The 17,312-nt window shown below is 48.7% G+C and overlaps 1 protein-coding gene across 2 annotated transcripts in view; it reads right to left on the reverse strand.

The window, feature by feature from the left end:
• Nucleotides 1-17,312, reverse strand: part of PAPPA (pappalysin 1) — a 180,632-nt gene that overhangs the window by 19,881 nt on the left and 143,439 nt on the right. For both annotated transcript variants that reach the window (XM_040083345.2, XM_040083346.2), the window contains exons 16-20: nucleotides 15,401-15,611; nucleotides 14,632-14,803; nucleotides 11,142-11,289; nucleotides 8,412-8,521; nucleotides 1,717-1,788 (exon numbers count right to left, since the gene is read on the reverse strand). In XM_040083345.2, the coding sequence (XP_039939279.1) occupies nucleotides 1,717-1,788; nucleotides 8,412-8,521; nucleotides 11,142-11,289; nucleotides 14,632-14,803; nucleotides 15,401-15,611 (713 nt within the window). The remainder of the gene's footprint in view (nucleotides 1-1,716; nucleotides 1,789-8,411; nucleotides 8,522-11,141; nucleotides 11,290-14,631; nucleotides 14,804-15,400; nucleotides 15,612-17,312) is intronic.

Genomic DNA, 17,312 nt, shown 5'->3' on the forward strand with positions numbered 1-17,312 from the left:
GCTAAGGATGTCCATTCATTAGGGGCTGTATCAGCTTAATGGCCCGGCATTATTGACCTACTGGCTTATTAGTCTCTGTTTCCACAGTCATGGGGGAAAAAAAATTAAAAAAAGGCTTGGTGAAGATGGCATTTCTTCTGAAACCTTAATGCCAAGCTCTGGCCCATCCATGGACCCTGGAAGCATCATGCTCTGCAAACGATGTTAGAGACCATTATCAATTGTCTGGGCAAAGCCTTCCCAGATGATGGATTACGATGCAGTGACACTGCTGAATGAATGTTGAAAAGAAGAAAGTTCCTGTTGATGCAGAGGGCTCTGGCAATTAGCAGTGATGGAAGGGAAGAAAATGCTGAGAAGAAGCATGTCAGTATTAATGGCTTCTGGTAAATTATTACATCACTGCAAAGTTTGTCTCAGTAACAACTATCCTTAAACAGCAGGAGGATGGATACCCAGCGGTGCACCAGCACCTGAATGGCATTTTTTAATGGTGCCTGGATGTTATTTCAGCTCTCTTTGGAGAATGGGGGCACCCAGCCAGCCTGCATGAATGCGATGCGTGAGACAGCTTATGACATTCAGAGCACTGACAGCAGAATGCTTTTCATTTAGGGAACAGCTAGACAGAAACTATTACATTGTTGGAGAGTTATTACCCTCTTGGGCCCAACATTTGTATGCGAAGGAAACCTGTCTTTCACTTCAAGACAAATCACATCCCGCAGCAGTGTGGTCTGGAGCTTTGTGTCATATTCAGGAATTCAGTCCCGTGTTCTGAGAGTTTGGGCAAATAATTTCAGCGTGCTTGTGTTACTGAGTGCTGAGAGCCTGGGCAGTGTGGCAGAAAGTCAGGACCTGTGGAGGGAAGACACAGCTCTGCCACTGCCCATCGCCATCTGCGCCTCTGCCTGTGAGCCAGCTCATTTCTAAAACGGGCATGGAGCTTCCCAACCTTCCAGAGGTACCACAAGCACTGACTTCTTGATGTGGCTGAGACACTCAAGGGCTGGCGTGATGGAAACCACACGAGTGCCATGACCCAAACAGAGGTGTCCCAGCCCTGTTTAACCCCCAGAAGCATCTTCAGTCTTCTCAGACACTTCAAAAATTGCTGCTGGCAGAAACAACATCCTTCAAAAGAATTACTTTTTTCAAGTAACTCGCACGACTCTAAACGTGTATCACGGCTGAAATGTAACTGCGTGTTTCTGATTATTCTTTCCTGGTTTAGACAGAGGTGGCCAGTGGAGGGAGGTGTGATGTGCTCACTGTCCAGCTGTGCTGTCCACCCAGTGGTATCATCTCTGGCTTTCCTAAACTTTCTCTTCCCACACCAATGCCCAAAGCTTAGCTGGCCTTGGAAAGAATTGTCCCTCAAATAAGTCAATATCAAGGGAAAACAAGTGAAGGCTTTTGCAACTTCCCAGAAACTCCCAGATTCTGGGAAATTCTTTTGGTCAACCGATGTTTTTGAGCTGCTTGATCATTTAACTCCTGTGAGAGTCACCAACCATCATCTCTGGGAAAACCACCAATTTCCCTACTGAGTGTCAGAACTGATGCAGTCGATCAGTCTGTGTGATAGGGTGATCAGGGCAAAATTCCGCTTGCCCCACTTGAAAACCAGAATTTACAGCCCACGTGCCTGCAGCAATTGTTTCTGTAAGATTTAGGAAAGTCGCCATGGACCACCTGAGCTAAAGCCAAACTCACCTCACAGCCTTTAACACAATGAATCAGGGAAGGGTGAGGGTACCACTTGAGTCCTGCCGTGCAGACAACACTCTGGAGGGAAGAAATAAAGAAAAAAAAGCAACAGGTTAAGACAAAGAAATCAGTGTACAGAAAGTCAGTGTGCTGGCTCCTATGGCTCTCCAGTACTCAACCAATGAAGTTCAGTTCCTAACACCTCTTGTGTTCTCAGGACCTGGCTGTCCTCCAGGTATTTACAAGAAGTGTTGGACTTGACACTTGCAATAACAGAGCATTTGAGATTAAAATAATATTTGAGGTTCTCCTAAAATGTCATGTCCAATATTTCACTCATGGTGGGGGAACGTGGCAGGGAAAGGCAAAGGCACAGGTCCACTTTTACTCTTGGGTAGGGGGGAGGCATTCTAGAAATTAATTTAGGGATTAATTTAGGGATTTCTTTGGTGCTGCCAAGCATTGCTTTCTTTCACTGCCCACCATACCTTTGATTCGTGAAGATGGAAGCAGACAAAGGTGGATTTTCAGAAACATTTTAGCACATCTTAAATAAAAGCACCTCCCACCACACACCTTCAGAATAACCCCCAGACAGGACAGCATCCTTGAGCTTTATAATAATTTCTCTACCAACTCTATCTATAGTAAAACGTTGTACACTCGGTTTTGGGTGAAAGTGATGACCAGCTTCCTAGACAGTGACCCAGCCATAGACACCTAGATTTAAAGAGTGGATGAAAACTTTGGCTGGCCAGTGGAGATGGTGGTTCCACACCATGGGCATCCTGGAGATAGGACATCAGGCACAATGTTCCTTTGGGGTTATTGCCCATGGATGAAGCACCACAGTCTCCAGTTGAACAAGATGAACACACAGGCACACACCTGAAGCGTGGGGTTGGTGTTGGATGGAGGCCTGGAGAAGGAAGGGATTAACATTTGGGAAGACCCTACGCACAAGCCATCCCTTCCCCTGCTCATCTGAGGGCTAATTTAATCCGTCTGCAGGGGAACCTCAGCTTGTTTTTACAGTTTCTGTCATTTGAGGCTTACCTGGCGCGTGCTAGAAAAAGGGACTTTTATACTATCTGACTCGGGCTGTTTATCTTTCCGATGCTCTTGGATTTTCCACTATTAGTCAAGCCCAGCTTGCCCCACCTGCCTCACAACAGGGCCTGTCTGTGTGATCAGAGAAGTGGCTGGGGAGGGGAGGATGTTGTTTATCCCCTGGGATGGAGGGAGGGAAGGAGGCTGCAAGGTGCGGGGCCCCGCGGTGTCACGCATTCCCCCGGTGCGCTCTTGACAGACAGCTGGAGATTTCCAGGCTGTTGCCTGCCAAAAAAGGTGAGGGGTTTTCTTCTCCACCCCCCTACCCCCTTCTGTTTATTGCACTTCAGATGGGAAAGAAAGGAAACTTCTCTAGGTTTGAAAATAAACAAGGCCAGTCAACAGAGTGGGAGCGGGGGGAGTAAAGGAAGCAGTTCAAGAGCATTTGAACCCAAGAATTAGAACAAAGTGGAAAAACTCAGGAGTTTGTCTCCTGTATCCAAGGCCAGCAGACAATAAGTGGAAGAAGTGCACTTCCAAAGAGCATCTCACTGGTAAGAAGCATCAATATTTACAAAACCTCACATTCTGTGTGAGTGTGTGAGCATGCAGAATGAACAAAAGAAACCAAATAGCCCTGAACCAGGCTCTTCAGAAAGGAGCTTTCCACATGAGAGCAATCCCTTGCAGAGGATGTGCTGACTGTTTTTCCTGACCCCTCGAGTATTAAAATGCCAGCACCTCCCTTCAAGGAATGGATGGGAGGTCTTTGCTGAGACAGCTCTCTCTGAGTGCTCACTCAAGGTCATCCTCAATCCCAAACACAGCCTTGGGATGAGCATCCTCCAGGAAATGGGAATGCAGCCCCAGGTTGCTCTCCACAGCACAGGAAAGCCAGGTGCCAGGTCAATCACTGGGTCAGTGGGACATGCCCATTCCTCTGGAGCGGCACCGGCCAACAGCTTCATACCAGTTACTTTGCCCTCCTCTTGGATCCTCCTTGCTAGCAGAGAACACTAGAGCTGAATTCAATCCTGTGAACATTCCTGGAGCTGGAAGCAGAGGGAAGGACCCTAGGCCATAGTCCTGACTCCTCTTTCTGGTTTTCCAAGCCCTCAGTTCCTACCACCCAGCCTGTTGGTACCCTCAGGCTGCTGCTGTGCTGTGTGCGGCGTGGTGGGGGAGAGGATGAGTAGAAGGGAGAGACTGAGCTAGAAACCCAAGAAATTTGTAATGATTTGGATTGCTGGGCATCGTTTCTGCCTCCTGCAGTGCAAACAGGCACGCAGGAGCCACAGGGCGCTGCACGGGGCACCTGAGATAAGTACAGAGAGAGCGAGCGAGGATGGGTAAAGGCGGCACACGAGCACGATCTGATGGAGTCGCTGTGCACAGACAGGCAGACTCAGAACGCCAACCAAGGGCGTGCAAAGAGCTGCACGGAAGCCCCACGCCCGCCACTTGCCAGGTGGTGCCCGGGGAATAAAGCCCATCTGGCCACTGCCCCTGGCAGCCCCCATCCCTTCCCCGCGCTGCCCCGTGCTCCACAGCCCCGTGGTGACATCTGCTGCCCTGCTGGCCCCGGCTGCCCTCCTGCACGGCTCCCACGGCAGGTAACCAAGAGCCAAGGAAGCAAATCGAGCTCTCGTTTTCTCCTTGTGGAGGAAAACCCAGCGCCTCCGGTGCCGGCGCTTCCCTCCCGTGCCGGGACTGGCACAATGATGTCAACGCTTTGCGGGCTGCAGAGGGGATCAGGTTTCCCCCGGAGAGGTCGGTGGAGAGCTTTCCTCCACCTTTGATGGGTCAAGTGTCCCCTCGGGCTGGAGCGCAGGGACTGGCACCTCCCGCTCGGCTCCTCAGGCTCTAAAGGGACGGGACAATGAACTTTGATGTGCGATGGGATCAGCCACCGCTGCCAGGAAAGGGCACCCGGGGGCTGCCTCCTCCTGCAGCCACAGATGGAGCGGCATCTCTCTCCTGCCTTCCCAGGAGCGCAGCTGCCGCGCCACTGTGGGTCACATCGCTCGCTGTCCCGTGACTCGGTTTCCCTGCTGCAAAATGAGCCTGAAACACTCCAAAAACCCACCCCCCCCCAAAAAAAAAAAAAAAAAAAAAAAAAAAAAAAAACAAAACAAAAAAAACCCAAAAAAACACTAAACCAAACCAAACCAACCAACCAACCAACCCAAACAAACAAACAAACAAAAAAACCAAACCAAGAAAAAACCATACAAAAATAACAAAAACAAAACAAAACAAAACCTCAACCAAACCAAAAAAACCGAAACAACAAACAAACAAACAAACAAAGCCAAAAAAGCTAAACCGAAACCAATCAAAAATAACCCACAAACAACAAAAAACAAGAGCAACAACATTAAAAAAAATACACCAAACAAAACAAACAAACAAACAAAAACAGAGAGGGGAAGGAAGGAGGAAAAGCGCAAAGCTTAAACGGTTAGGGGAGTATTTAGGGAGCATTCCCACTAACGAGTCCTGGAGATTTCTAATCCCAGGGCTTGCAGTCGGCATGGGAAGAGGGGCCATGGCCACGCTCAGCCCAGCAGAGCTGGGACATGCAGACCCTTTGAGGGCTCTCCCGGGCGTGCACATGCCTGCACACTCCTCAGCCTGTCCCTAGTCAGCACTAAGGCAAGAACCCAAGTTCAGGCAACCTAAGAAATGAGGTGTCTGCTCTGTTTCTCTGCAGTCAATGGGAAAGAGCTGTCAAGCTGTCTCTCAGAGATATTTCCCATTTTTTCTCCCCACTGCCTGCACAGGCAGTCTTGGCAGCTCTATCCATTGGTGCCTTCCGCAGCTCCGTGTGCCACACACAGTGAAGGGAAAATCGTGGGGACAGCAGTGGCTGCTCTGAACACATCCCACATCAGAACACAGGCACAGAAGATTTCAGGTGATTTTTTTTTTTTTTTTTTTCCCTTGCTGAAAATACCGATTTGGAAGGTATTGCCAGCTTATACTGATTTCAACAAATTGTTTGAGACCCAACAAAGCAACTCAACTGAAACCAATTCTGAAAAACACAGAAATATTTAGACATTTTGTGAAATGAAATACCTGTTGTTGTTTATTGTTTGAGAGGACATTTAATTTCTATGTTTTTGTTGTGTTTTTGTTTTTTCTTTCGTTTTCACTAAACAAAAAGTTTACAAAATCTCCTTGGAAAGGAAATACTACGTTATGTTCAAACCAACATGTTTTTTCTTCCAATTTTTTGGTTCACCAAAAATCACAATAACAAAAGAGTCACTTTGATTAGGGATTTTTTCTTTTTTTTTTTTTTTCAACTTAAGAGAACTTTGAGTGAACCGAAAAGTCAAGTGATTTGCACAGCTCTGCTCTAAACAACCCTCAGAGAAGGGATAGTTCCTTCTTTCCATTTTGCTTCCATAACAGATGTTGCTTGAGCTGCTACAGACAAATTATTTATTTTTTCTTGTCAGCTCTCCCCGTGTTTTCTCTGTCCCCATTCCCTCAAAGGTAAGCACCGCAGATCAGTCCCGCCTTTATCTTCTTCCCATCCTGCCCTAATTTGTACTTTACTTGTGCCTGAAATTAAAGTAACAAAAAAGTGTTTCCTTTGCGTCATTCAAGTACTCTGAGATGCACAAAGACTCGCCGTGTAAATGCAACCAGCTGCTCCCTGTGCTCATATGGCACAACAGCAAAGCTGTCACTGGCCATAAACAGAGGCACGGGTTACTAATGATATATAACACATTGCCATGGGGACCTTCCCCCAAGGCATCCCAGTCCCATGTCTCCAGGGTGTCCCCACTCCCCACCAGAAGCAGCGTTTCTCCCGGTGGCTCCCTGTGGATGACATCCCCTTATCTGCAGAGTCGGCTAAGATGGGTGTTTTACAGCTGTGAATTTTTTAATTAAGGATTTTTTTTTTTTTTTTAAATCCCTTCCGGCATGTCTTCCCTACCAACACAAGTTTTCCAGCCCAAATCTCACCCTCTAGTTACAAAGCATTCATGGGGTGGAACTTGTATCTGCTCAGGACCTAAAGCTCTTGCAAGATCTTCACCATCAGGGAAAAAAAAAATAAGGGCTTATTTACCACTATGCTCTTGGAAACCATGATTTCTCCTCCATCCCTCACTCCCCTTGTCTCCCCCTTTACTACTCTATGTTTTCCCTGCTGCCTAATGAGCCCTCCAGAGACCTGCAGGTATAAAACTCGTTACAGCTCCCTCCATGTACCCGCATCAATAAGTGAAGGAGTGCAGAGAGAACGGGAGGGAAGCTGTCACTTTATTTCCCCATGAATTACAAACCACTTTAAAGTCTGGCACTCAGGAAAGGGCCAGTGAGAAATTGCCCCTCATACAGAGATAGGGGTTTTCTTTATGTTTCATGCCAGAAACTTGGCAAAGCCTCGGCTTAAGGCAGTCACAGAACCTCTGGAGCGAATGGGAAGCTGGGAAGGGCATTATGAGCTTGTCATATTCTCTGGACTTAGGCTTCCCCCTCCTTTCCCAGATTTATTCTCTTGCTCTGTGTGAAACTGTGAAGTTCAAAGTGGTGGAGCCACTTGCTACCCACAGCCAAGGCCAGATTTCAAAAATCCCAAACCCTGGACGCACATTTAGGCATGTAGAGAAGCAAATAGACTGTCAAAGCTGCTCGGGACATGTCGGGGCTGTGTTGGCTGCTTGTTCTCCTTCTTAATGGAGTTCAGGTGTGTAAAACAGACTCCTGCAAAGCCAGGACCAAGTATGTAAAAGCCAGAGGTGTTTGCTCAAGCACCACCAGTAACTCGCACCCTGGTGACACCCGATGTGCCACCGGCTTCCACCACACGCTCGAAGCGTGTCCAGTTAGACTTCCACACCTGCAGAAACGCCATAAAGCCACCAACACCTGGTTTGTTTGTAGGAACGTGAGGGGTTTCCAGGAAGAGTTGGGTGAGTGTGTCTCCCACTGGCACCCGAGTGTGGGCATGACACCCAGCAGCTGTTAGCTGCCAGCGGGGCTGTGAGCATGTGTGCAAGGCACTGCACATGGGTGTGCACACCGCCACTGCTGCGTGCTGGAGGACGCTCAGGACGGGGAGCTGTGAGCAGTTAATGCTGGCTGTGCCTTTGCAGCAGGCAGGAGGGAGAAGTGGTGACCTCTGGAAGGGGCTGTGCTGAGCAGGCAGCTCTCGCATGCGGGCGGAGGGGCGGGGGGAGCGCTCAGCCAGCTCCGCGGGGTCGGGAAATGAAAAACCCTCTGTATCAGCTTCTTTTGTCATCCAGAAGCGGCACAGAAAAATCCAGCCCTGCCACCCGAAGAATGCAAAATACGGAAGAGGAGGAAGAAAATAAAGCCTGGCCAGTGCCCTTTCTCTGGCTGGCTGTCACACCTTCCTGTGGCATGGATCCCATTTCTAGATCAAACCCCACTGATGTGAGGCCTTTACCTTGAACTGACTTTCACTTGGAAAACACAGAGAGAAAGATACTTGGAGAGAAAGCCACCATGTTATGGGGCCAGACACAAGAAAAATCAGGAACTCTTTCCTAAAGGTGCAAATTCCCCATTTTCCTCTCACTGAATGAACCACAGGTAACACTGATCACTCACTGCTCATAAACATGCAACAAAGGATGTGGGTGGTGCAGTCGCCGGGCACTGACCTTCACTCTCTGAGGGTTCATCCAGTGCTGGATGTCTTGCACGGTCTCGTTCACGCGCAGGAGGATGGGCTCGTGGCTGTGATCCAGACAGGAGGTGGTACACTCCGTGCCTGCTCAAAACACAAAGGGGATAAAGCTAAAGGATAAAGCAGGCGGCTTCTGACCCTTCCAGCATCCTTCCAGCTGAAGGACAGGATTACGGCTCGTTTTTCCTAAATTGCAATTAGCAGTCGACCATAACTATCACATATCTCCTAGCCACACGTGAAGTGCTGAGTACAGCCCTGCACTGAGCAGGAGAGCGTGGGGGTGGCATGTATTCCAGGGCCTTTTTGAACAAGCTGCAAATCCAAGTATTTCTCTGGCTATTAACTCCAAGAAGGGGGTCGGGTTTTGCGCTTTCAGATCATCGAGACAGTGGGAAGGGTTTTTTTCCATTTCCAGCTGAAATGGAACTTTCTTTCAAGCAGTCGGACTGATTAAGAAGAGGCTGTCAAACCCATCTCACCTATGACATGGCAGAAACCTATTGTTTGATCCATCAGATTTACAAACATCCAATAATAATCTTCCAAAGGGTGACCAAGCCTAGTGATATTGGAAACCAGCTATCACCCAAGTCCCACAGTCAATAAGAAGTACGCAGAAAGGTAATGATGGCTTTGTTCACACATAAACCTGCTTTTTCTCTGATTAACTGTCATGCCCAGTGGGAATCCTGTCCTTTCTTTATTAAAACATGCTGCGATACTCTGCAGCAATATCCCAGAGCCCTGTGGTGACACAACCATAAGCCCTTGTGTGTTGGACCATTACCATTTCCCCCCTGGAAAATCACTCTTGAATGGCACAGCTGCTGCAAACATGTCATTAGGTTTTCTGCACTCCAATCAGCGCTGGGGGAGGAATTAATCTCGGCACTGGTTTGGAGAGCTGGACCTTTGGCTCAACACACGCCTCAGCCTGGAAGGGCAGATTAGGTGTCTGAGGAATTACTGAAGGTGTGTGGGATTCGTAGTGACCATGACTGGTTGCTATTATTTTTCCCACCTGCTTCTGCCTTCTCACATTCTCCACTTGGAGGAGTCAGTGGGAGCAGCCAGACCCGGGCGGGAAAGATGGGGAGTGCTTGGGGTTTGTTTCGCTTTCCCAGGACACTTGGAAGTGGCTCCAAGGACCAACTGGATGAGTCCTATTGACACCACCCCCATAGTGAATGACCATCTCCTCTCCATGAGCGTGGTGGACACTTTTCAAAAATACATTGATCAGGCTTTCAAAAATGAAAAGAAGAGAAGAAAACCCCAACATCTGATCCCAAAGGTTGGTGCTGGGTGAGCCTACAAAATGTGTGGTATGTCTCCATCTGCTGAGGATGAGAACCAGCGGCCACTGCGCCCTCCCTGAGCTCTAAATCCCTCTCCAGAGAGAGCCACACTCCTGTGGGGGCTCTGCCCCATGCATCCCCCACCTCCACAATGCAGCGTGGTCCCATCCTGGGGTCAGGCCCACCAGTCCCTGGGACTGGCACCTGCCGACAGTCGCTGCGACAGTCGTGAGAGCTGGCAGGCGCCCAGCACGGGGATGCTCCCCTCCAAAGCAGGAACTGGGGTTTCTCTCCGTGCAAAAACCTGTCTGGCCCTGGAGGTAACCTCGTCTCAAGGGTAAAACGCCTCTCCACATTAAGAGTCGCCGCAGCCTCCTCGCCGCTCGCTCTCCCGCGCTCCAGCACGCTGGTGGAGAGGAGCGGGTCGGAATTGTTTTGATATATGATCTGTAATTGGCATCATTACAGAGCGGTGATCTCATCCAGGTCGTGTTCTCCTCCCCAGGGAGGGAACACAAGGAGGCTCGTAGTCCTCCGCATGGCTGCGATATAATGAGGGAGCCGCGCAAGGAGGAAATTTCTCCAAGTTCAAAGGGACAGGCGGAGGCAGGAGGGGGATGGCAGGGGCTGGGAGGGGGGCTGCAGGAAGGGGCCTCGCAAACCTGTGTGGGCTGCAGGCAGCGCAGCTCCTGTTGCAGCCCTTACAGCAGGGAGACCCCCGAAATGGGGGCTGAAAATAGGATACAGCGTGTACAGCTCAGTGTCCGTCCTTCCCGTGCCCGGGTGACACAAAGCCAAACTGAGTGTGGGGGTCATCACCCCGAGCATGGGGAACAGGTACCCCAGAAAGAAGGAGGAAAACAGACCCCTTAAAACAGCTCCTGAACAACTGTAATACGAAAAGGAATGCTCTGCTGGTCTCATACTGTTTCTGGGAAGATCTGAATTATCCCAGTGCTGCATTCTCCTGTCAGCTCCCTGCCTTTCAGCTTCTGGAACATGAGTTTGTGCATGTGGCTGAAGGAGTGGGGCATTAGAAAAGCATAAGAGCAAAAGCAGGTACAATCCTTCCCTGTATTTTGCAGACTGGATGTGTCTCTGGCACAGTCTGACATGCTGCTGCTTCTGAAAACCAGCTGGCTAAGAAGGGACACCATGAAACTAGAACCCCTTCAAGGAGCCTGCAATCAGAGCACGTTACATGATGCCTGGCCTCTCAGAGCTTCACGTTTCCTAAAAGCATTTCCCTGGAAAGCATCCTGTAGCAGATTCTCACTCAGGCAAACAGGTCCACAGGAGGTGACTTGAAGGACTGCAGGCTCCTTCCTCCCTCCCCGCCATTCCCATCCCTTTCCTGGTCTCCTGCTCCCATCTGGGGACAGGTGTTGGGGGTGCTCACCCACCGATGCCGTAGCCGCCGGCGCACTGCAGCTTCAGGTGGCTGTTGAGCTGCGTGGGCAGAGCACACTGCCCCTGCATCTCCCGGCACAGGTGGAAGGAGCCGCTCCAGGTGCCGTCCTTCCGGCAGTGGATCACGTTGCTCCCACGGCCCTGGGAATGAGGGAAGGAGATATTCAGGACTGACACAAAAAAATAGCAAGGAAAGGCTGAGAGGTGAGAAGTGAGCAGAGTTGAGCTGGGAGTAAAGTTCTGTCGGAGCTGGAAAAGCCCCTGGTTGGGACTGCCAGCCCTGGGTGGGGGTAAGAAAGAGTTTTCTTCCAAAGAATAAAGAAAAGGAAACCTGAAGGGGTGACACACACACACAGACAGACACACATCTCCTCTGTGCAATTCAAGGTCTTTACAAGCCCCTTGCAAGGTCTACACCTTACAACAGCCCCACTCCTGTTGCAATAAAGGTGCATTCACCCCTTTTTCCTTCCTTCTCGTTACAGAAGGCTTGGTGTCGAATGCAGACAACATTTTCCCTCTTGGCATTTTCTAACCAGTTACATCATCTGTCTTGAAAAAGAAAGAATCCCCAATGGCCATTGGAGGAGGAAGAGAGAGCGGGACATGAGCTTAGCAGGGCAGAACGTGCTCTTTAGAGCTTGGCTGCCTTGAGTGACAGCAGGCGAAGGGGCTGAGACGGACACGCACAGAGGCAGGTGGGAAGGACAAAAAAAAAATCCTCTAGTGTGGGAATGGGCAAGGAACAGACTATGACATTTCTCTTATAGAAGAGATTCTCTGTATGATACTGAGGAATGAATACCAAAGTCCGAGGGGAAATATCATGCCCTTTAAAAACAACAAAGGAGTGCACAGGCAATCTTTTGTCAGATCTATCCTCACGGCATTGGGGATTTCTGTGCAAACAAGCTGTTCTGTGGGATCTGCGAGCCCAACTGCCATGGGGCAATGTGGGACATTCAACAGGAGGATGTCTGGTGTGATTGGGCTCCAAAACTCCTGTGGGGCCTTACTGGGTGGGAGAATCATGCAGGATCTCTGCTTCTCCTCACCCGTTTTTCATGCCAGATGCGTTGCCTGCAATCTACCCACCCTGCTCTTGGACACTGTGCTGGATATCTTTGGGGATCCTTTGATGTGCTGTCCATGCTGGGATCCCTGCAGGACTGCAGAACTTTTTTGGAGGAGCTCTCCTCCACACTTTACACCCACGGTTGCACAGAGACCGTCATGGAAGAGGGCTCAGCCTTCAGTGGTAGTCTCGTCCTTGATATCCTAATGCTTCCCTTTTTTTGCTCAGCTTTGTTAATGAACACAATGTTTAGTGAGATGCAAAGTGGTCTTAGCAGCAGACTACGGTGTGGGACCTGCTTCCCCTTCTCTAGACATCTGGCCATTGCCAGAAGTAATAAGGAAATCATATGAAAGGAATAATGGAGCAGATGGACTCAGGGTGAGATCCAGCTTGGTGATTCTCACCTAAGGGCCAGCTTGGCAGAGACTGATTAATTTAGTTCTGACCATTGATATGATTTGTGTACAATATGCAGAAATGGAAGACCCTTGCTCTGGTGCCAGGGGAGGTACCTGCTTAAATGACCATTACATTCCTGGTGATTAAGAGATGCTGTATGTGCAGCCAAGTAATGATCTTTCAGCATGGTGACAAAGTCAGGAATAAATTGCTAAACTATAATTGAGCACAATTTGCTGTTTTAGCAAGTGTGGTGCACTTCCCTTGCAATTTCCATGCCAGGGTTCAAACATGATTCTCAAAGATGAGCCATGAAACCTGATTTATGTTCCTGGAGCTGGCTGTGCTTGAGGGTACTCTTGTATAGTTCCAGCAACATACTCAGAGATCCCAGGATATCCATTGCTATAGTAACATACTGTCCATCATTCCCTGACCTGCAAAATCTCTTGTGAAAATCCCTGCTGGGTTTCTTGCTTGGATGCAACGTGTATTATCACCTTATATAGCTGAGAGAGACTTAGTGGGGTTTAATCCTTAAATAATTAACACCTCTCAAGTGGTTCTGGCTTGTGCCAGGAGTCATGGCTCTTCTTCTGTAGCCTATTTTCTGGGATATCTGAAAATACTTTTCACTGTAAATCCCTTTCTCAAGATTTTATCTGCTCCTTTGCCCAAGGTGCTTTCGCAGCTGAGCAGTCACTCCTCTCCCTCCCAGCGAGTAGACAGAGCTGTATCTCTCCCTTTCCAGAGCTCACTTCACTACTGCTGTAACCCTGACTCTACTGCTTGCCCCTCTTTGTGTTCACCTCATTCAAAAGCAAACACAAGCCCATTCCACCAGCTGTCATTGCCCTGGAGGTCCCAGTTTCCCTGCAGTGGCACTGCTGGAACACAGCACAGGCCATGCTGCCCCTCTGAGCAAGCGGTGGATGCACAAAGCCACAGCTGCTGTGTCCCAGAGCTCCCAGCCCCTCTGCACCCATGCCTGCAGCTTCTCAATTCACATTGCTCATAACCTCACTCCAAGTCTTCAACAAGGAAAACCTTTCCGGGTGCCCTGATGTGAAACGCTGGAGCTCTGCCTGTTGTCCCCGTGGAGAAGGCAGGCCAGAGGACAGGGAACAGGAGATTTTAACATGTGGAGCAAGTACCAGAGGTATCTGTCACATAACTGGCCCTAGGGCAGGGCATGTACCTTTTTAAAGGTCCTCAGATTCTGGAATTATATTAAAATGCCCCTGTCAGAGCACTCCCTGCTCCAAGCAGTGCCTGCAGAAGCGGCAGCTTCCACATCCTCACTTCCTCTTCCCAAGCATAGGGAGCAGCAGCAGCACTTCTGGGAGAAGTTACTTATCTCACAAACTATAATTACCTCTGGTGAGGAAAACTAGGCATTTCAAATAAGATAGTAGAGGCCAGACCTTCCCATATCAGTGAACACAGCTCCCAGGAAGCCAAAGGCAATATGCTGATTTGTGCCAGATGAGGATCTGACCTCTGGTGCCAAATGACACCTTCACAGCCAGAAAAACGTGGAGGTTTGGAGAGAATTCACCTGAATAGTTGTAATCCCTGTGGTGTTAAATTATCACACGACACACAGACATACAATGGTAAGAACTGGAGAGAAAAGCAAGGTAAAACAGAATGAATAAATGGGATAAGTGTAGATAACTCACATTCTACTTATTTTCATTTGTTGCTCCTTATTTTCTAGCCAGATCATAAAACCACTGTGGCAGATTTTTCTGCCCGTTACTGTCCAGAAACAGTAAGTCAGTCGCTTCTAATCCTCTAAGGTAATAGTTAATACTGTTACTACTGTCATAAAAATAATATTTTCAGACTCTCCCTCAACTTTAATTTTGTTTTTCCTTGTACATCTCCCTGGTTTCGGAAGAGCTCAACGTCCCTTGGCCTCTCCAGGATCAGCGTCCTTAAGGAAGATATGATATAAAGCCAGGCTTGAGTGGGCTGAGGTATTTTGGGTAAGGGAGACTCACCGACTGACTGTCGTCATCCTCGCACTTGATGCGGCACTCGCTGTTGAACTGGAAGCCGTTGGAGCACTGGTAGAGCCCGTGGAACTTGGAAGGCGGAGGGTCACAGGTGACGGGCACGCAGGCACCTGGCAGCCACGTGCCGTCCTGCGTGCACTGGATCTTAAAGGCTCGCCTTTTTAGTGCAGAAAAAAAGCAACATTTAGTGAGCGGCTGAGTCAGCTGGGAGCCTCTAAAGCCTCTGAGCTCTGCTAGCAGGTTGCAGGAGATGGGTGTGCTCGAGCTTTTAACACTTGGGGAACAAGCAGTGGATCTGCGTCATGAGGTCTCCGAGCAAAAATAACGATTATTTGCAAAACTAACATTGAGCTGCCCAGCCTAAACTCCTCTTTTGGCCTTGGACACATCTCCCAAGAACTCGGCTTCCCAGGCTTGTGGGCTGTGGTTGGTTTGAAGTGGGTTTGTGCAGAGTCAGAAGCATACGACAGCACTAACCCTTTTCTGCAGGGTTTCAAAGGGGACTCCCCAGGCTGCATATCAAAGGGGTATTTCTAAGGTAAAGTCTGTTTTTTGAGCATTGGTCAGGATTTTCAAAGAAGCCTAACCGAGCTGGGTGCCTAAACTGACACTGCACGGCTATCTGCAGGAAGGAATTGCTCCATGCTATTCCCTATGGCACACGGAGTCTGTGACAAACAACCCCTTCCCAAAATCATTTTAACTCATGGCTTTCTGAACCAGGCTGATGGCGTAACTTTAGTCTTTCACGTACTTTCTCGATTTTCTGGAGGATCCGGGGACGTGGTAACCTGGTTTGCATTTGTACTTGCAGAACGAGCCCACTTTGTGCTTGTCTTCCCGGCAGCGCGAGGTCTGCAGATCCGCGTTGGGGACGACGGAGGGTGCTCGACACATCAGCTCACACAGGGCCTCAGGGAAGGACCACAGCCCGTCCTCCATGCAGGTCAAGTTGCTGTTGTTTCCTGAGGAGAACAGGGAGCAGAGTTAGCAACGTTCAGCAGGACTATTTTCTTTCGGAATGTCATTACACCCACAAGATATCAAGAGCCCCCTCGGCCGGTTTGACAAATCCAACTGCACTGAACACTCATATGTCCTGTGTGTTCTCTCGCTCTAGATGATGTCATTAAATCATTACGGACTCTGCTTTCAGGTGACAGGCAGGCAGTGCTTATTTCAGGAAATGCTATAGCATAGGGGAAGCCACGCAGGCTTTGTCATCTTTTGTATTTCTCTTCCTTATTTTGTTCCCCTCTGAAAGGAAGCTTGTTTCATACACCAACCCCCTCCTCTCCAAAGCCATGGCTTTAACAGAGGGTTTGGTGCCATCACATTCTTCATTCTGCTTCTGTGTTATATCTTTTCCCTGAATCTGTCCCTTTTATTTCAATTTGGAACCTTTTGGAGCAGCATCTGTTAGTATTAGAATCACTACTCCAACACAATGAAGAGCCATTCTCAGCTGGGGACTCTCAGTCCTTGGGGACTACTGTGATAAATATGATTCATAATACTCATTAGAGACTCATTTTCCTCAGGAAGCTTTCTTGGCCAACACCTCAAAGGTAAAAGGTACAATGGATCTATTTGCCTCTGCTATGACCTACTTGACTTCAGAAGGTTAAGCTAAAAGTAGCCCAGTCTCAGTGTATTTTACATTCTTTGTTATTTTATACCATATGTTGAAAAGGAATAAGCTTTTCCTAAGAAACAAAGCACAGCTATGAGCCACTAACCCTTCAAAAATCTCTAATATTCCGTTGAAATCCCTGAGCATTGCTGCAGGAACTCTTCTCAACCCTCAAGGCATATTTTCAACAGCAAGCCAACTTCGGAGTTATCCGAAATAATACTGACAAACTGCTAACCCCGGAGCAATGCCACCTCTCTGCGAGGGGAGGAAGAGAGCCGGGGCATGAGGCTGGAATTCAAAGAAGAAGAAAACAAAAGGCTCTGGAGGGTTCAGGAAGGTATGTGGAGGAGCCCTCCTGCCCTGCCCTCAAAGATAAGAGAAGCCGCATTAAATCAGCCCGGATTTCTCTCTTCCCTCCCCAACTGCAGCTGATTGCAGAGGTATTTTGTGCAGAAGGCAGCTCTTTTCTGGAGCACCAGCATCTTCCTCTGCTCTGAGTCATGTAGCAGCTCCCAGCCCAGCCGTGGTGATATCATACTTGCCACTGCAAAGCGATAAGCTGTGACATTACCAACAGTGGCTGTCATGACGTCAGTGATTGAATTAGGCATGACTCATTCCAACGCCGCTCTCCAGAAGCTTAGTGGCCACATTTATTAGTCATCAGTGATGGCTCTACACCAAACGGTGCCTTTACCTCACAGCTCAGTGTTTCTGGACAAAAGTGAAGTGATGCTACACACCAGAGCTGCAGCTCCTGACCTGAGGTTGGTTGTCATCCCTCCAGCTACCCCTGCCTGAGTCATCAGCTCTTGTTGGTCATAATGAGTGAAATTATTTTAACTGCCTGCCCAAAAAAATTTAAAGAACTTAATATGAAAAAAACACCTTTTGTTGAAGATGGCCCTGTGAGTGTATCAGTAGAAAAAATTGAGGTTTTTGTTAAAAGTAGTCTTAATTTTCTCTTAACTATCCTTTGAATAGTCATAACTTTGTGTATTGGCTGTTTTGGGTTATCTCCCATCAGAAC

The sequence above is a fragment of the Hirundo rustica genome, chromosome 20 (genome assembly GCF_015227805.2).
Source record: "Hirundo rustica isolate bHirRus1 chromosome 20, bHirRus1.pri.v3, whole genome shotgun sequence".
Classification (NCBI taxonomy): Eukaryota; Metazoa; Chordata; class Aves; order Passeriformes; family Hirundinidae; genus Hirundo; species Hirundo rustica.